The sequence below is a fragment of the Rhamphochromis sp. 'chilingali' genome (genome assembly GCF_963969265.1).
Source record: "Rhamphochromis sp. 'chilingali' genome assembly, chromosome: 11".
In the NCBI taxonomy this organism is placed as follows: Eukaryota; Metazoa; Chordata; class Actinopteri; order Cichliformes; family Cichlidae; genus Rhamphochromis; species Rhamphochromis sp. 'chilingali'.
Window position 1 is genome coordinate 9553780 of NC_137938.1, and position 20408 is coordinate 9574187.

A 20408-nucleotide genomic window follows, 5' to 3' on the forward strand; every position below is an offset into this window, starting at 1 on the left:
ATTAACTGCTACATTTTCATTGCTTGTTTACAAAATGCCTTGGCACATATCCTTATAAAAGAGTAACAACAGAGCTTTGGATTCCTGGAAATAATAGTAGTTAGTGCTACTAACTGTCCCCTCTAAGATATGATGTAACCATGAACATGTAGGAAGTCTGAAACCTGGCTTTTTTTGTATGTTTGTTTATATCCCATTTTTCTCTTTTAATGAGGCTCTAATGACACAATTACCATAACGGGTGAAATTAAATGAGCTCATGTTTTCCAGAGTTATTGTCACCACATGCTTGGATTTTCCCCATAGATATTTAGCAAAGTAAATGCAGAACATAGCAACACCAATATTATGGATGGCACACAGATAATATTCAAAATAGTTTTTAATTTAAGTCAGTCTGGAGATATAATTTTGTCACTTTTATGATGCTTTCTCAAATGTTTAGTTTATTACGTTTTGTACAAGACATCCAGGGTTCAAATCCAGGACACTCACTGCAATTTCATGTCAGAGTGCCATGTTAGCAACATTTTAGATATAAGATTTTGGACATATTCATTAATGTCCCACACTGCATGCTGCAACTGCATCTTTATTTGAAATAAATAATATTTTATAACTTTGTGGATGCTGGTCAATTTATTTAAGCAATAACACATTTGAGCAGCTGCTCTGGTTTGTCCTTTTTCCCCTTCTTTACAGCAATAGTGCTCCCAGCTGTCCTGATGAATGTGTTTAAGGGGTAAGTAAAGCAAGTTAGGCCTCCTGCTTGGGGGGGGGGGGGGTGATTGCATTACAGTGACTGTTTCTTCAGGCTAAACCTTTTACTTTTATTATGCCACCAGGCTTCATATATATATATATTTTCACAATAACTGTGGCTGTCAGACAATATAAGCACACTCAGGCTTTATGTAGGACGCATAAAATATTTTCTGTCTACACATTATGAGTTTGTCCTGCTGCACCCCAACTCTGCCTCAAATATTCCAGACGGGTCAGGACACAATGCAAAGGGGTTACACTGTGTGTGTGTGTGTGTGTGTGTGTGTGTGTGTGTGTGTGTGTGTGTGTGTGTGTTTTGCATGAACAGGAATGTGTGATGTCATTCAGCAATAAACAGACAGGCCTGTTAATACCCAAACCACATAAAAACACACCCATGCAGTAGTTACTGTACAGCTTTATGAATATTAAATTACACAGATTGTTATGAGAAGTGGGACTAGTTTAAGCAGTTGTGTCAGGGGCTATACTTTATTTACTTTTTAAATCTTATTTTACCAATGCTATTTAATAACAAGTAACACGTTACTTTAAGTAATTTCAAGTTCCAGCTTCTGCCTTCTTTTATTTCCATATACAAATTGTCTTCATTTTTTCTACCCTCAACAGTGAACCCGTTATTGTCAGGATTGTGATTGCACCCTGTTGCCTGTTTAAATAAAGGCAACAATAACACACGTCCTTCCATGGAAATGTGAAGTTATTAATAACGGTATAAAATGTAAAAAATAAATTTTAAAAAATGTCCAGTTTAAGAACAATAAAACAATGAAAATAAAGATTAGTAGAGGTTAGGGAAGTGGAATGGTTTTTTTTTTTTCTTCTTTTTCCTCGAAGAAGAACGGGAATTGAGTCAACTCGGTGATATTTTTAAAGATGACACATGATGTATGGAACAGTTAACAGAATGGATGCCTGCGAGCTGAGCTATTTTAAAACCAGATATATGGTATCTGGTTACATAAATAACGCTGATTAATGGCTGGTGTGTGGGAAAGCTCTTATCTTACTTGTCCTACTTGATTTGAGCGCTGTGCCTTTAAAGGAACAAACTGCTCCGTCGTTAAGTTCCAACTGTCGACCCGGCGGCCACGTACGGCTCAGTGCCCCAGCGGTTCGGGTTAACTTCTCTGTTTTTGACTGCTTTCTAGTAGTTTTTCTTTCAGAGGTGCGAAAGACAAAGTTTTTGAATGAAGCTGTAAAGCAGCAACAGCAAGAGGAGGAGGAGGAGAGGGCGGTTTGTGGGGTCGTCCGGGGGTATCGGATCTGGGATCGGCTCACATTTATAACCAGACGGACGGCGGCTTCTTTGGGGCAGAGCTGAGCTTCACGGACGGACAGTTTCACCGAGGAGGACGTGGAGCTCGAACTGTTTAAAGGACGGGGAAAAGGTCGGAAATATCAGGCGGGAGGGGGAAAGTTTATTTTCTTCTCTCAAGACTGCGAGCTGTTGGACTACTGACTGTAAAGTTTGCGGATATTTGTGTTTAAGCTAGGCTAGATACAACTACTTGCAACTTTACTGAAGCAGAGCCGATACGCATTTTTAAAAATGGATAAATACGAGGATTTAGGGCTCGAGGCGAGCAAGTTTATCGAGGACCTAAACATGTATGAAGCATCCAGAGATGGCTTGTTTCGAATGAGGAGGGATGCGGGAAATAACCCCGACTTTGAAGAGACGAGGAGAGTTTTTGCCTCTAAAATGACTAAAATACACATGCAGAAACACCAGGAGGAGATAGCCAGAAACAACGAGGCCATTAAAATGAACGGAGGTCACAGCAGCATACATTACACCAAAGACAGACCGCCCATCAACAGTTACAGACAGCCGAGTGAAGCTGCTGCGAAGCCCCCACTACTATCTGGCCCTGTGCCGAGCACCGCTGCTGGGAGTCAGTACGCACAGTTTGACGGCCAGAGACACCACACGGGTATCCAGTCTGAACTTCCTACCAGCAGGACTTACGAGTACGGAAACAATTACGACAGTAAGGAGCGCTTGGAGCCCCATTCATACCAGCATACCACCCCTTCCCCGCCTAGCTCTTCTCATGCGCGTCACCCAGTGAGCCAGCCGCCTGCTTGGGCCCCATCCAGAGACAGCCAGCCTGCCCCATCTTTGTCTGAGTCTGGGAGCAGCAGTGCATCCCAGCACCTATCCCAGGCACCTTCTACCTTCAACAGTCTTCTATCCCAGCAGAATCAGGCCATTTCTTCACCTGTCAATAGAAGTCCACCATCTCCTGCTGGGCCAGTTAAAGGGTGGGTCGGAGAGCCCTCTGGCTCAGCAAAACCAGACCTGGCGCCTATCCTGCCTCTGAGTGCCTTCACAGGAGGAGCTGAATTGCATGTGCAGCAGCCCTCCACCAAGCCTGCGTCCCATTACACGCCACCGCCAATTTCTAAACCATCTGCCAGCCATAATGGTCCCGTGGCAGCCTCCTCTGTCCTTTCTACAACTTCTGAAACGCCTCAGCCCAAAGCCCAGGTGACATCTTCTGCTGTAAACCCAAGCAGTGTCTCCAAAAGCATCATTCAGGGTCAAGGTCAGAGCCAAATGCCTGCCTGTGGACAGACCAACAGTGCTGAAGCTGAAGTCCCGGGCTCCTCTAAGCCTGTCCAGCTACCCTGTCATTCCGTCCTGACACATCCACCTGAACAAAGTCCTTCAGCAGCTGAAATAAAATTAGAAGCCCTCACTAAGCGACTGGAAAAAGAGATGGATGCCCAGCCAAAGGCTGACTACTTTGGTAAGAATTCAGATTGCAAGTATTAACAAGGGGATTTCTGCCAGTTGGGCAACTGAACCACCAAACCACAGTCCAAAACATAAACCACCATGAGACATGTGAAACCCAGAGCAGAAGAACAACAAAGGGTACATGTGCCAGTGAATGAGGCAAGTTGGTCACTTGCTTCATTCATTGACACGTGTACCCTTTGTCAGCTTTTGTAATCCTTCTGTTGTGGGTTTCTGTTGCAGACGTGCATCTTGTGTGTTTCTTTTTTTGGTGACATGAATACATGCCAACACCTTTTTTTTTGTCTGTGAAACTGCACGTCGACCGATGCCGTGGTGGTCCTTTCCCCCTTTTCCGCTCTGGAATCCAGACGGAATAATTTTCTAATTTGTCATGTCTCATGTAATTGCTTAATTGCCTACCCACAACAAACCCTTTGGCAGTAAAAGAATGTCAGAGGCCAGAAAGAAGACTGTTACCCTCTTATCTCATCTCAGGGAGGTAATTGATTACTATTGAGGCCCTTAACTCTGTACTTAGAGCTTTATCACTTTGGATCTGTGGGGCATTAAGTTTGTAATTGTATTGATGCTCCTCCCTCATCCAGTTTGTTTGATTGACACTAGAATGATGTCACTGACAGAGACCTGTGCTTGCACCCTTTTTTTAAGATTGCACTTTCTGTAAGCACGTTGTCAGGTTTGTGCATGCACCAAGCTCAAGCACATGGAAAACTACAATGTCTCCCATTCAGTTTGATATAAACTTGGGAATATTTGGCATAAAGTGTTTGACCTCGTTATATCGCAAGGAGCACTTAAAAGAAATTCCCAGCTTTCCAGCTCCATCTCTGGAGAATTTTTATATAAATCTGTCAACATTTGAGTAATTACTGCTAACAATTTAACAAAAAGACAAACCAAGGAGTTTATGTGATTGCTTTGGTTTAAGTTGATCAATGTGACTGTAAATGTTAGAATTTGGGGTCATATGAAGAACAAACAAGCCGCTGCTCTCAACTTGTTGAGTTTGGGGGGGAAAAACCCTGCATATTCTGGTTTTCATTCCTCCTGTTGGTGCATGTAGCACTGAAGCTGCTCTCTCCAGACTGCAGGTGCTATCAAAAAATGAATACGCAAAACATGCTGGGGAGAGAAACAAAATACAAAAACAGATGCTTGCCTTTGAGATCAGCTGATAGGCTGTAATCACAGATGCAGATCCTCAGGTGTTCAAAGCCAAAGTCATCTTTGAAAATAGGATTCGAGAGAGAAACATGGTGGGAAGGAAGAGAGAGCAGGAGACCCCGACACACGCACATGTAGCCCACCCATGAATCCTCGCTGGAGGAATTTCCTGCTGGAATGTCACAGATGTAATTCGCCTTCTTCTACCTCACTCCCCCCTCCCAAACGTGCTTATATTGGTGTGTAAGGAAAGATCCTCTGGCATACGCCACAGTCACTGATGAGGTGCACAAATAGCCAACGCAATGTGGATGTGTGGGAGAGCACAGTGTGCAACAGGCCGGGGTTGAAGATTTCAAAATGATGCTATATATGCCTTTATTTTCTCACACACTGTCCTACATAGCCCACACAGTTCCTATATGGAGTTTCCCACCAGACCATGGCTCATCCTCTGAGTCATCACTTTATACCAGAGGTGGGGGGTAAAAACTAGTGTAGGCTATTTTTTACATGCTTAAGTTTCTCCTGAAAAATCCTACTTTTGAGCTCTTTTAATGTTTTAATTTGTAAATCGTTTGTAGTAGTGCTTGAATATCAAGTTACTGATATATGCCTGCATATATTGGGCTATGTTGTTTGCATACTGTGCTGATTGGTACGGAGCCCCTCTGATGACATGGTCCAAAAAATAAATAAATTGTGGACACAAAATACTACTTCGTGCCCACGAAATGGGTATAACGTGCCCATGAAGTACTTATTTGTGGTCACGAAACACTTGACCGATAACCGTGATCCTTCCCAGGCCCTTGCAGTTGGTTGACAATGAAATCTATCCCGGCGTCCAGGTCGTACTTGCGTCTGTAAAGCAACTGGGCTCTCAATATCCTGTTTAAATGTCTCTCCGTAATAATGGTTCCTTGCATTGCAGGCTTTTCAAAATGCATTTGTAGCTCATTCCCAGCCTAAAATAAAACTCATTCATACTGTTTATGTCCATGGTGTATAGGTTTAGTCTAATCTTATGCTACGCAGCTGTCCAGGAATTGTATCAATGTGATGTGCGCACGCTATCTATTTCGTTGCCACAAATGCGTAATTCGTTGCCACGTTATACCCAATTCGTGCCCACAAATTAGCATTTTGTGCGCACGTTATACCTATTTCGAGGGCACGAAGTAGTATTTTGTAGCCACAATTTATTTATTTTTTGTACCATGTCATCAGAGGGGCTCCGTAGATTGGCATTAACTGCAGTTGGAGGTTCTGGGAAAACGAGTTCATTGCCAATGGCTGCACCAAGGGAACACTGAGGAATGTCTGAAGGAAGAGAGTGAGGAATTTAAGAAATGAAGTCTTGAGATACAAAGAGGAGGGGCGGGGGGGTGTCCCAGACGAGTTTAGGGGTGCCTGTGGTGCAGCTTGAATGGATGAGCAGACAGTCTGAGAAATTTAGGGACAGGTTTGTGGATGCAGCTTTGTCCTTGGCTGCAAGAACTTGAGAGGAAGTTAGATTTATGGAGGAGTTCTTTCAAGAAAGAAGAAGCAACATCCCAGAGTTCTCCCTGGCCTCTTCCTCTAACTTTCACATACACATCCAGTGGAGAGTTTTTAGTGTTGCGTTAAGATGGAGGATTAATTTATCCCATCTGGCTGTTGAGTGGAAAGCTTCATCTTAACTCTTCCCAGGGATTCTTGGCTTCTGCTCTGGCAGGCCTTTTGGAGGCTAATTTATTTATTTTATTTTTGATCAAGTATGTGACTGGATATCCTCACAAGCTCACATCTGCATGGTTTTGTCTGTGTGCGTGCACTTGTATGTATATGTGCTACAGTAACTGGCAGAAGTTGGTATGCTGTGTCACTTGTCACTTCTGGGTGTGATGTGTGTGTGTGAGCAGATTATTGTATTGCATTCATGCGTGTGTCTTTTATAGAGTTCATGTGGTGGATGTGTTCATCTAAGTTAATGTAGGTGTAGGTGACTCATGTTAAAGTGAGTGAAGCACAAACTGCAACAGTGAGTAACAGTTTGTTTTGTTTTTTTAAGTTTTAAAACAGGAAAACTAAAGTGACACTACATTTTTAGCCTGTTTTCCCTTGTAGTGCATACAAATCAAATGTAACCCCCCCCCCCCCCCCCCCCTGAAAAAACAGTGTTCTGTGCTGTATTTGTACCATTTCTTCTGTTTTTGGTTTTGTGTTTTTGGGTTTTTTTTGGTTTTAAGAAGACTTGAGATTTGATCTTGACTTATTCAAATAGGGTATTTTAGTCTTCGTATGACTGCTTTATCATGTTTTCATGTAAACAAAGAGCTTACATAAGAGCAACATTCTTTGGCTTTCTAATAATATCCCTCTGTCATCTCTAAATCTTCTTTCCAGCCAGTGGGGCCCCTGATGATGTGCACTCTGTGGTGGCATCAGGAGAGGTTTAGCTGAATTATAAATATATATATGTATATATAGCCCAACTGTATTACTGGAAGTCTGTTTTGAGAATCATTTGATGAGCGCTATTAAATGTAACAGCATGTTTGTGGAGGACACAGTCATATGATGAGTGTTGGATACAATGGAAACAGAAGTTTCTTTGTCAGTGTTGGAGAAGCTGAGCTGTGTTAGGTTGGGCTGGGCTGGGCTGTAACACTCTTCTGCTGAGCTCCATTTCTTAGTCTCTGGGGAGTTTTACTATTAAAAACACACGCAAATAACCTCATGCCTGCCTTTACTTAACTTCCCCCTCACTAAAAGAGAAACTTGAGGTCTCACTTTCATCCTCCATCGGTGTCATCGCCCTTTCTGTTTTAACAATTAGGTAGTCATATCTCACTGTAGGTAGGTGATTGATTTAGCAGCCCATCAGTCAGCAGCGATGGCGGTCCATATGTCAGTTTGCCTTATCATACCATGTCCTACTGTTTCTGCTCAGAGGAGGGTTCTCTGGAAATTCTCTCAATCCTCATGCAGCTCTCGGTATAAATAGTTACATATTGATCACACGGTAACCTTGTGTTGCTCAGGAGCTGTCCAGAGTCAAGGGAGAGGTTATGTAATGTTCCTGGCGTGCCATCATGTGAAAGGCTTGTTGAAAGGACAGAAATAGTAATCTTCACCCAACGAGAGAGAGAGAGAGAGAGAGAGAAAAAAAATAACACGACTTGGACGTGAGTGTGTATGAATATTAGCTACACTCCCATGTCTTGATATCGGGACACATTAACTGTGTATGTTGTAAAAGTAGGACTGCTCTGATTCTTATCAGCTCTTTTATTAATAGACTTCTAAGTCTTCAAGCCAAGTCAAATAAGCAAATACTGATGTGTTTCCCCTTTCAGTCTAAACCAGCTTCCTGAAGTTTTCTCTTCTCTCTCTCCAGAAACTGATGAAATAACCTTTTGTTTTTATATTTGAAATTAATATCTTGTGCTGTAGTAACATGAATTTACCTGAACCGTGACAGCCATGTTGGTTAAATGTGTGTCTTCTTGCCTGTGTTCTGTTCCAGGGCCGTGTGTGAAGTGTAATAAGGCAGTGCATGGAGCCAATCAAGCCTGCCAGGCTATGGGTAGCCTCTACCATGACAACTGCTTCACTTGCAGCGCCTGTAGTAAGTACACACAAACTCCCGTGTGCCGCATACTCTCACTTTTGCTCCCATTTAAACACTTTTCTCCACACATAAAGCTGCTGTCACCTCCTAACTAACAGGCTGCCAAAGAAGCTCTACTCTTGAATCAAAGTGGTACCTTCTTCTTTGCTCATTCACTGCCCCCAAGCAAAAACATGCAATTATTTAGGGATTACTGTCCTCTGCTGCTAGTGTTTGGTTTCTGGGTGTGCCAGTCACTCGTTCAGCCCAGACAAAGGCATACTAAAAGTCTTTTTGCCGGCCTAATTCATCTGTCTTTCAACAAGCTAGCTTTTCGAATAATACTTAGTGTCTCTCTGAGTGTTTTTAAGGAGTTCAACTCTTAAACCCACATCCACACTTGGGAGGAATGTGTGCTTTGTGGCACATGGACGGAAACAAGAGTGGCTTGTTTCACACTGGACCGGTTGGCTACAGGGTTTATTTGTTCAAAGATGCTTTGGCATCGACTTCAAAAACTAAATCTCTCATTTGTTTGTGTGTTTCTTTAAATATTGCTTACCGGGGGCAGATGCAGTTTTTCAACTTTGAGTTTAAATGAAAAGTGTGGGAACGGCCGCACGTATAGATCCTGTGGATTCTATCAACGTTGTGCTAAATAATATTTAAAGGGTTTAGTTTACTTTGTCGCTTTCGACCTATTACTTATGGTTTGTGGTTGACCTGTAGCTAGATGTTAATTTCCTTCCCCCACTAAAGCATGACCTCACTCATGGCTTCAACCATTAAAATCTCTGTCCCAATTATCAGATCATGGGTATGCAGGGTATTTGTGGCACTCTGGAGATCTCTGCCAAGGCTCATTATTCTGTACCACTGCTGACCTTTCTGGTTATACACTCAAATGTGTAATTAACACCTCTATTTCCCTTTACCCTCCGTCATGTTTGTTTGTGAGGAAAATGGTGTAGCTGAATTATGATAAGAGATGCATAATATTGCTGGGTTTAGCAGTATCTTGTAGACCTGATTTCAGACATGGATCTCATTAATTTTTATGTTCCTTCAGACATGTATGTAACAGTATGGATTTAAAGGAGCTGCCAAAAATGCATCAAAAACGAACGCAAGTTGCAAATTAGAAACAGTGCATGAGATAAGATTTTATCTGTTAATGTGTTAAAATATAACAAATCATGTTTTTAAGGAACTGAGCATTTCAAAGTAAGTAAGAGAGATGGGCACAGTCCTAATATAGCTGTACCTAGTAACATTTATACTAGTAAGAAGTGACAACGGCGCTCATTCAGGCATGAAGACGATTAACGGAAAGGACTGCATGTCTCTAAGGGTTTACATGGTGGCTCAGAGTGTAGCTGATTCCTGAAGTGGTGGGAGAAAGTTTACACAGCACATACCTCTCATGGCTTGTTACAAGCGAGGGCATTAGGGTTGTGTTTGCTCCCAGCGGCCCCAGGGGAAAGCATCTCATCTGGGGAGGAATGCAGGCATGGGGGCCCTCTGTAGCCCCAGCTCCAGGAGGACAGTAGGCGCTGTTGTGTTAGCTGGGAGTACAGTGTGAGACAGGGAGACCATTTACCACGCAATACAGAGCCAGCACACAGGAACATAACGAAAAATATAAATGCACATGTAATACTTGCTGCATAATCGAGTCAGCTACTCAGTACTCATGTATTAAGCATTGCCCCTTTTTTTTTTTTTTTTTTTTTTTTTTTTTTTCTCCTGTCTCCAAAATGTGTGTGTCAGCATAACTGCTACATGTGTTGAGTTGCATAAGATTTTATGACCATGAACCTCCTTCTAGGCTTTCAGTCTACCAATCTGCCCCCCCCCCCCCCCCCCCCCCCCCCCCCCCCCCCCACACACACACACACACACACACACACACACACACACACACACCCCAGGTGACTGTGAAAGGCAGGCGAACATTCCTGGTGGCCAAGAGTGCTCAGGCTGCACGTCTGAGATTCAGCACTTCGCTGCAGGGGTCTTCCTTCTAGTTTAATCATTTACTGTTTACAGACATTTAAAGGTAAAAACACAGTTTCAGTTAGAGAGAAAAAGCCCAAGTTTTACTTCTCAGATGGTCTGTGGAACTGTTTAAAAAAAAAAAAAAAAAAAAAGTGTAATTCAGAAGAAAAAAAATTAAAAACAGCTTCTTAAATTTATATGCTTGGAGACACTCAGGAAAACTTGCATCTGTAGAGTTAATCTTGATGGAAATAAAAAGGAAATTGTGGTTGTTGTGGTTTGTTTTTCACATTTATTTTACTATGATAGCCTAGAACTGCAGCAGTGAAGCAAAGAACAGTGATAAACAGATTCTGCTTTCTCGATATCAGCCCATAATACAAGTCAGTCTGCAGGCTCTGGAGGATACAAGCCAGGATCCTATTGGTCCTTCAGTTTGCTGGTATGTTAACATCTGGAGGCTACATTTTCAGGGTCTTGACCAAACAACCGAAGTTCAAAGAAGTCTTAAAAATACTCATTTTCTTTGTAAATTAAAAGTACATCAGTGATTTCATAGAACAGGAAATGATTTTAAGGTGAGAACAATCTCTGACATGTCACAGTTGAGGACCTGATTCGTTGAGGTTGAGGCTTGATTGGGAAGTCATGGCAGGGTCATTAGGAGTTGCTCATTTTCTGAATGGGATCACATGAGGGAATTCATAGATTTGCTTAATTAGAACCCGGCCCTGTGTTTTGGCTCTGTCCCTCAGGTGTTTTACATTTTTATGAAAGCGCCGTAGTCGTCGTTTCTTGTGCTTTTCAAACCGTCACTGCTGACTCCTGACTTTAATTAAGCTCTTATCTTTGTGCAAAGCCTTCCCTCTGTGACTCACTTAAAAAAAAAAAAAGAAGAAGAAGAAGAATGTGAAGAAGAGGAATGGTCCATAATTCACTTTCATCCCCTTCATCCTTCCCTTTTTCCTTTAGGGACACAGTTCCAGGACTATCAGTAATTACTCACGGCCAGTTCCCCACCTTGGTCTGATCAGAATGACTTTGCTCTTCTTTAGGTAGTCTAGGCGACACTTTGGTAATGCATGGTCATTTTTACTCAGTTAAAATGGGATCATGAACTTGTAAATTCCTGAAGAAGTTAATGTGCTACCCAGTGAAAAATAGAAATCATGAGGTTTCATGGTTTAGATCTCATTTTACTTTTTATTCCAGCTCATTGCTTCCAAACAGTCCAGTTATGACTTTAAATCGTCAAACAATTAGCTGAAAGATGAAGCAATGAGAAATCATTTTCCGAGAAAAAAGCCCCAGTACTTATTCTATCATGAAAAGGCTTTTTGTTTTTGTTAATTGGTATAGGTTAGGATGTGGATCTGTCTCCTGGAACAAGTAGACTGGTTACACAAAAAAAAGTAAACAGATTGTGGGATGGAGCCTGAGAGATAAAGAAGACTGCGGTTCACTAAGGTGAACCCCTCCCTCTCTGCTGTCCCCTCCCTCATCTCCCCACTTCCAAAATCCGAGGAATGTTCTTTCTTCCTGTGGGACCAGGGCAGGCGTAGCTATGTGAAGCACACAAGGGCTTGGTACGTGTGTTTTGACAAAAAGTAAGCATACCCAGCATGTGTAAGGACATTGGATAGGAACAAAGAAGAGCAGTGCATTATTGGAGGATTTGGCCTATGGTGTCCATGACATTCAACAGGGCACTCTTTAATCAGTTTACCTGTCCAATAATTAGATTTAATGAGCCCTTTATCTGCACGTGTTAGATCCAGATGTGTTCCTTGCCTGATCTGTGCCACAGTAGTGTTATATTAAGACACCAAGACACTGTGAATCCCTGAATTTGATTAATCTGCTTGGAATTCAGCAGGACGTAATGAATACTGCAAGACGGCCCATTACCTTTTGAATAGCTGTAATTAATCACTACATTCTTAATGCCTTAGTCGTGGTGTAACTATTTTCTGAGATGAAGCTCGTGGCTCATGTAAGACTTTCCAGTATGACAGTTCAACTTTCTGTCGTTAAGTTATCTTTTCAAGCCTGTTCTAAACTGCCTAACGTTCGTATTTCAGTAAGAGGGAATAAGACGATTTTGTTAGTCAAAGCTGTGGACAACTTTGATGCTAATAGACTGTTCTCTCTGTTCTGCAGGTCGAAGACTGAGAGGGAAAGCTTTCTACTATGTTGGAGGGAAGGTTTTCTGTGAAGAAGACTTCCTGGTGAGCAGTCGATAAAGAGTCAATATTTAGTTTTCTTAAACTGGATTTTATGGTCTGATAACCATCACTGGGACTTAAAAATGCAAAAAAAAAAAAGCATTAGATTTAGTTTAGATGCCAGTCAGTATCCTTCTGTCATGGCTCATTTCTAAAATCAGATAACTTTGTGATTTGCCTAAAATACCAGAAATCACAGGTTCCCACCATTTGTGCGCAAGATCGCCAGTTCAAGACCAGAAAGAGACGAGTGTCCCAAAGAGCGTTGCATCAGGAAGGGCGTTCGGCATAGGAATGTCTGCCAAATCAAATATCCCTCCACTGTGGCGACCCCTTGTAAATAAGGGAGCTGCTCAAAGAAGTTTTTTTTTTTTTTTTTGTTGGGTTTTTTTTTTTTTGGGGGGGTGTACATCGTTCCTTAATCCAACCCATGATCATTGAAAACTGCTTCATTCCACTTGAATGCAAATGGCAATCAGAGACATGACCTTCTGACAGAGTTTAGAGAATTTCCAGTATTCAATGTGAATAACTTCCTAAAAATGAGACTGGAAAGAGGTCTGTTACTGGAGAAACAGCTTTCCTACTGCTGATGGGTTGGAGGGCAGTCAGGCCAATTGGACCATCAGAGTATTCCCACGTGTACTTTGCAAAAAATTGAAAGAACATTCCCTGTGCATAATCATGGATGCATTCAACTCAATTAAAAGCCTAAGTTAGAATTTGTCATGAATTTTTTTGTCTGCGTTTTACAGCTGGTGTTTATGTTGCGTTCATGTGAAAAGTATTTTACAAATTCATTCTTGCTCTCTCAGCAGCCCTGTGTCTGTTTACCCCGTGAGCCCTCTCTGTGTAAAACCTCCTGTAATTGCCCTTCCACCAAAAGCTCGTAGCTTCTCAATTAAAATCAACATTTATACTGAATTAAATTTGCTCCGGCTTTGCTCTCTGTATGAAGTGGTGATATATGCATATGTATTCTGCCAGGCCTGTACGTGTGCACTGTTCTCACTGATATTTTCCTACATAATATTTTTGAAATACTTAAATATACTCAAAACAAACTACACTGTACTGACTTTGTGACTAAATCGGAAAAAATGTCACTGAAGCAAATGTTACTGCAACAAACTGTAGAGATGGTTTTAGTTCAGCTGCCCAGATGGCCTGGGATTTGGCCTAGGGTAAACACTGTGGAGCTGTTGAGGGGTTCTATTGTGAGAAAATCCGTTAATAAACCATATTTGTGTTTTCTCTGTTGTAGTATTCTGGTTTCCAGCAGTCTGCAGACAAGTGCAACGCCTGCGGACACTTGATCATGGACATGGTAACTGTTGGGTTCCTCTCGTCAGCTGAATGGGCTTCTGTGTGATTTTTGTGTGTCAGAGTCTGGTGATCTCGGCACTAAACGTGGTTACTTCATCCTAAATGAGCATTCAGTGCACACATCTGGATGATGACTTAATAAAGAGCGTTGGCTCTGTGTCTTTGTCTGTCTCCTCAAACACAGACACACAGGCTTGTGGTTTAGAAACACCCCGATGTGATGTCATCACAAGTCAGGAAGTAAAGTATTTCTGTTGGCATGAGTCTGCATATGTTAACCATTCAGTAGGCTGAGTAAAGGAGATTTCTTAGTTTTTCTTGCTGTAAATAAAATGTGTTAAAATTGGGTCAATCTTTGTGATTTGTTTGGTAGGTAAGCTTGCTTCTTGTATTTTGCTGAGTTATTTGTCTTAGACTATTCTGGGCTGTGATGATGACTCAGTTAACCCACCAAAATGTTCTCTCTTTTTTTTCCTTTTGGTTTTTTTTTGTTTTTTTATATGATGACCATTCAAAATACCAAGAAACATGAAGCGTGTTACTCATTCCTCTCCATAGATCCTGCAGGCCCTCGGGAAGTCGTACCACCCAGGCTGTTTCCGCTGTGTCATCTGTAACGAGAGCCTTGATGGAGTGCCCTTCACTGTGGACACCGAAAATAGGATCTACTGTGTCAAAGACTACCACAGGTGAGTGTCGCTTGTTACACAGTAATTAAAGGAGCACCTGGATTTGTCTGGGGTGGATTTAGTTTAAAGTGACGCTGGGAAAACATGTCCAGGTTTCATGTTCCAATTGAACTCACTAGCACAGCCCTTTAACTTTCCTCTGCTATGGCGGGATCAGGTTGAGAAGGCCTGCACGGGTTGACTAAATTTCCCTCTGCCACATGTGGCAGACACATGAGAAGTTTATTCTGGCAGGGGGCAAGAGAGAGAGGGGGAGGGAGGAAAGAAAATATCACTGTCCAGTTAGAGGTGTGACTAGTGGCACAGAGCCATGGCTCTTCCCATTATTGGACATAATCTGCAATACAAGTAGGGGTCTGAAAGGTTTTATGTATGAATCCATGTGTGGGAACTGTTAACCACTTTGACAAACTGCAATCACATTTGAATGTGCAGCACCTGTAAAGGCTCGCTCTCCACAGCGGCTCTGCAGTTCCAGCTGTTTTTTTTTTTTTTTTTTTTTTTTTTTTTTTTTTTTTTTTCCTGCTGGGACAGCATGTACAGCAGAACCAAGCACGTGGCCGATCTCTGCCTGGCAGCCCCCAAATGTTCTCTACGCTGATTAAATCAGACAAGCCTTATTGTGTATACAGCTATGTGACTTTTGGCCACAGTTATGCCCATCCACACTGAGAGACCCTTTGTTTTTTCCTCAGACTTCCAGGTGCCTGCCACGTGTGTGGAAATAATGAATCCAGTTTGCGCTTTAATTTTCTACTCGTTCTTGGATTTGGGGAATCACGTGTGTGAAGTGAAGCCAGCACATCTGCAGACCTGGCATTTCCTTAGCTGAATCAGGAGGCGGGGGAGGAGGGGGGGGGGGTGTGTAACGTCTGGTAAAGGGACACATGAACTGTGATCTTTAAAGTCTGGATAGAGTTCATTTTAATTCAGCTCATTTAGTTACTACATTTACCTTAGTCGTTACAGTTTTGTTTTGTTTTTTTTTCAGTTAAGTTTTAAAAAAGTCTTTAAAAGTTTCTCTTTCCATCTTACTTTCCCAGGGTCCTTGCACCTAAATGTGCTGCCTGTAACCAGCCAATCCTGCCCTCAGAGGTAAGCTATCGCCACCTTGTTTTCTCTGCTGTTTTACTTGGGTAACATCAGCAATGTGCATTTGAACATTTTGAGCTTTTCTCAAAAGAAAACACCAAAAAATACTTTGTCCTGGGTTTAAAAAAAATTATAGGTGGTGAACATTTAGTTCCACAAACGGCCACTTGAAAAACGCTCAACTACACAGTAGAATCAAACGTGTTTACAGCCTGTGACACACAAACTGTTTTGCTCTTTCTGTAAACTTAAACCAACAACTGTCACATGCAGCAGGACGTTTTTAAATCACTCCTCCCGTTAACAAATTGTTTACTAAGTTTGCTAATGTTAGCTGATAAATTATCAATCCTCTCTTTTGTGCATATTTGTTCATTTGTAAATCAAAAAAGTGAAATAAAAAAAAGATGTCCAGTTGGCTACTCATCCCTTTATATATGCAGGTGTTAATTTAAATTACCATATCAAACTGGCACAACACAAATCATGTTTTTATACCCACATAAGATATATTTTAGTTATACAAAGGGTGGGAAATTCTTTGGTTACATCAGTTAAAAATAAGTGAAAGACAACCATACAGTATAATAAGCAGCTTAAATCAATCAAATAAAATATGACACAAAAAACGCCTGTCTCAATAAGGTAAAAACTAATCTGGGTAGAAATCCAAGTAAATATAATTTCATATTAAAAATGTAATTCATAATATGGTATGAGAGACCTGTATGCCTGGAAGTGCACAGACAGTAAAGAGAATAAATAAAATGCGATCAAGGCCACTAGCCAGAGTAAACTGGGCACCGTTCATAGTAAACACCTTCATCTCTACACCATAAGGACGCAGCTTTGTTGGTTAAAAGCAGCGCTGACATTTGAACTCCTCTATGGCAGCTTCAAATACCTTACTTCTCTGGTGACTGGACAATATCTGAAATATTTATTTAAACTTCAGATCCACTCAGTGGTTACTGTAGGCAAGCTGGACTGTGTTGTAGCACATAGGTGCTGAGAAAATTACTCAGTATCCAGATAAGTATATGTAATTTGGAGCTGAAATGTGAACCTGTGTACAGGATATGATCATAAAGTGCCAGGTTTTTATCTTTACTGTAGAGAATAATTAGCTCAGGTTCACAGGAGGGCAAAGACTGTGAGAAGAACCATAAAGCTAAGATGACTAAGAAACTGTAGGAGTAGAGCATGATCAGCTATTTTTACACATGGACTGTCATTCAGTAAGAACGTGATTGATTATAAATCCTTAAGACCCAAACACAGAGCTCAATTTTCAAGCTGGTCAAAACAATGTGAGGGCTCATCTGAGTTATCGTTTGACGGGAGGGAGAAATAAATTGAGTACATTCACAACATGGAATGAAACTGCTCTGATACTGGAGCAACCAGTGGTAGTCATGTCTCAACACTCGCCAAGATGATTGCCAAGCACTTGAGCTCCAAAGTTGTGATGCAGAGGAGTTACAGATCATTCAGCTCGTGGCTTGCATTGACGTCCCTGGGCTTCTTATCGATCTTTTGAAGCTTTTGTCAAACTGAGAAGTTGAACAGAAGGAGAGAGTGGAGCATTTTCTAGTGATATTACCTTCAGTGGTTTGTTTGGGTTTTTTTGTTTTTTTCCAGGGGTCTGATGAAACCATTCGAGTAGTATCCATGGACAAAGACTATCATGTTGAATGTTATCACTGTGAGGTAAGTAAAAACACCTCGAAATGTAAAATGTGTGTGTTTTAGTGGCTCTTAGCCAGTCGCTTTCTGAATAGCTCATTAAATGAAATTATAATGAGTAGATCCCCGATCTTAATTACAGTCTTGGTAATTATGCTGTGCTGAGCAGAGCAGGTATGCAACACCTCATCATCACCATCTGATCATTTTCTCAAGTACCCGTTGTTTGTTCTTTTGCATGATTGACAGCTTCTTTTTTTTTTTTTTTTTTCTCATAATCACTGAGCTGTGAGAAGTGCCTCTGTGTAACTACTGGATGGTTTCTTCTCAGCTTTTTTATTTTTTTATTTTTAAGTCTTTCAGGTTGTTCAAAACACAAAATCTAGTGTTAGAAACATTTCTTTCAAGAAATCTTGCAGCACAAAAGAAAACCCCTGCTGACCAGAGCCATTATTGCTGTCAAATCTTCCAAGATCAATACAGAGCAACAATCACACCCTTTGTCAACTGTTCTATCTGCTGAAGCTCACTCAGTAGACATGTCTCAGCCATGTTCCTGCTTTATGCTGTGCAGGACTGTAAGATGGAATTGAACGATGAGGAAGGTCACCGCTGTTACCCGCTGAACGGACACCTTCTCTGCCACTCCTGCCACCTGAAGCACATCCAGCCTGGCCGCTCCTCTTCAGTCGCTGCTGCCTCCTACTAACAGCGCTCCAGGTGGTGGGAGACACCTGATGGATCGGAGAAGGAACTGCAAAATATGGACTTCGGGAATTTATTTGCAATTCTTGTTGTAAAGGATTGAGACGTCCTGAAATATAGTTTGATATGTATATTGACAGGAATGTCAATGAAGTGTCCTTTATGCAGAATCCAATAATGAAGTACTGCAATGCACCAAAACCCTACTTTAAATGAAGCATTGCATGCAGACTTTCCAGAAGTGTTGTCATATTATAGATTTTCTTTGTGTAAATATGAAATGCCTTGGTTGTGTAAATATCCTAGACTGTGTGCCTTCAACTTCGCCTCCAAACTTCTGCTGTTAATTTCAACATTTAGTTACATCATATAATAACTTAGACACATCTGTGTCACACGAGAATAAAACGATACTTAATTCCAGGGGTATAAGAGACGGGCATCATGGCACTGAAAGAATCCTGAATTGGAATCTCTGGAATGATTTGGCAAAACCAAAGATTGGAGTGGAAGTATAACTCTGAGGGGGAAATGTGTGTTTGTTTGTTTGTTTGTTTTTTTAACCCTTATTTTGGGATAAATCCTGCTAACATCAATGGGTTTTTTTCTTTTAAATGTCCCAGTGACCACTGAAATTAAAGCTAATTTACAGGATCCTTCAAAATAATTTCCCAAATGTGTTTTATCAAGTGAGAGACTTGGTTATACTGTTAGTCTGTTCTAAGCACATGGAGAAATAGAAGTGAGTTTTCTATGCACCTATGACAATGCTGGTATTAGAACTGTAGATCATTGCATTTTTTTTTATAAATATTTATATATACTGTAGGCCTATAATCATTTGTCTGTTTTATTTTTTGGGCAATTCCCCTTTAAATAGTTATTTCCCTTCCAGAACATTTTCGGTTTGATGCTTTTTGCCATCCATATTTTATTCATATACTAACTTAATGCTTGCTTGCTTGACATTTGCAGTCCTTATTTTGTAACCAACTGTGTTCTGTTTGATTGTTGTAAAGGAAATATTTAATTAATAAAATACAACAAGCCAAATTTGATTTAGACTATTAAATTGCTATTTCAGACCCCTTAACAAGCGTCTCCTGTTGCTTTTTCACCGTCGTTATTTATTACTGATTAATTATATTAAGCTGACAAACAGGCTAACAGTGTAACTTCTTCAACATTGGCTGATATCCATTCAGCATAGATGCTGGTGCTAAAGAACAACAGGTATCTGATTGCGTTGCCTGTGCTTCAGCCAGACCACGTTTGTTTACAGAGCCCGCACCACTGTATCCAGAGGACAAGTGGGGCTACGACTGTATGCTGAGGCTGACTAAAAGTGCAGTGAGTACTGGCAACTGCACTCTGTTGTCTAGTCTTTTTCCTCTAATCCCAAAGCAGACAACAGTGGGACCAATTATGTCAAGACAAGGCAACTATACATGTTTTAAGTTTTCAACGGATGAGGTAAAGTACGAATTGGGAGAAATTGACCCAAGCTGGTGTGCTGTCACACTCACGGGAAGAACCACCAACAATGTAAGTGACCCAAACACTCTGATTGGAACATGGGCTAGAAGTGGGTTGTATTATTACTGTGGACACCGCACTCTTTTGGTTCGGGTTCCTCTGGGAAGTGAGGGGGCATGTGCTATGGTACGGCTGGGAGCTCCACTCACACTGATCAGAAACCAGGTAAAAGCCCTACCACAACACAACACATGCACTTTAGCTGCCAGACGTAAGAGACACATTTTGGCAAAGAGAGGGACCCAGGGGGCACATGCGTATGACCCAAGATTGAATTCACCCACCTGGATTGACTCAATCCAGGGGAGTTCCAAATGAGTATAAACTAGCAGACCAAGTAGCTTCAGGATTTGAAAGTATATTCATCTGGGTAACTCCAAACAAGAATGTTGATTGCATAAATTATGTCCACTATAACTTGCTGAGACTCTCTAACCTAACCAGAGATGGCATGGAGGGGTTTGCGGAACAGTTGGGTCCGACCTCGCTGATGGGAGTGCAAAATCAAATGGCCCTTGACATGTTGTTGGCGGAGAAAGGGGGTGTATGTGCCATGTTCGGAGACGTGTTGTACCTTTATCCCCAACAACACTGCCCCAGATGGCTCAGTAACTCGAGCTCTGGAAGGGCTGAAAACTTTGTCTAAAACTATGCATGAACACTCAGGAATCGACAACCCGCTGGAGAGCTGGATGACATCCGTCTTCAGACAATGGAAAGGGTTTGTGATGTCTGTAATGCTTTCTATTGCATTATTTCTAGGGATATTGGTGACTTGTGGTTGTTGTCTCATTCCTTGCACCAGAGGATTGTTGGAAAAGGTAATCACGAGGCCA

At 41.5% G+C, this 20408-nt stretch overlaps 1 protein-coding gene across 1 annotated transcript; it reads left to right on the top strand.

Moving 5' to 3' along the window:
- Positions 1-1792: 1792 nt before the first annotated feature.
- limd1a (LIM domains containing 1a) lies at positions 1793-18855 on the top strand. The gene is made up of 8 exons (XM_080896979.1): positions 1793-3542; positions 8232-8333; positions 12474-12541; positions 13803-13865; positions 14423-14553; positions 15597-15648; positions 17287-17355; positions 17906-18855. Exons 1-8 carry the CDS (start codon positions 2339-2341, stop codon positions 18038-18040), a joined length of 1824 nt encoding a protein of 607 aa, XP_080753105.1. The 5' UTR covers positions 1793-2338; the 3' UTR covers positions 18041-18855.
- Positions 18856-20408: the final 1553 nt, after the last annotated feature.

Bases quoted from the DNA above. Each gene is read 5' to 3' on its own strand.
- limd1a (XM_080896979.1), top strand. From the start codon at position 2,339: ATGGATAAATACGAGGATTTAGGGCTCGAGGCGAGCAAGTTTATCGAG. The intron at 3,543-8,231 runs GTAAGAATTCAG...GTTCTGTTCCAG, and splicing joins GCCAAAGGCTGACTACTTTG to GGCCGTGTGTGAAGTGTAAT. The intron at 15,649-17,286 runs GTAAGCTATCGC...GTTTTTTTCCAG, and splicing joins AGCCAATCCTGCCCTCAGAG to GGGTCTGATGAAACCATTCG.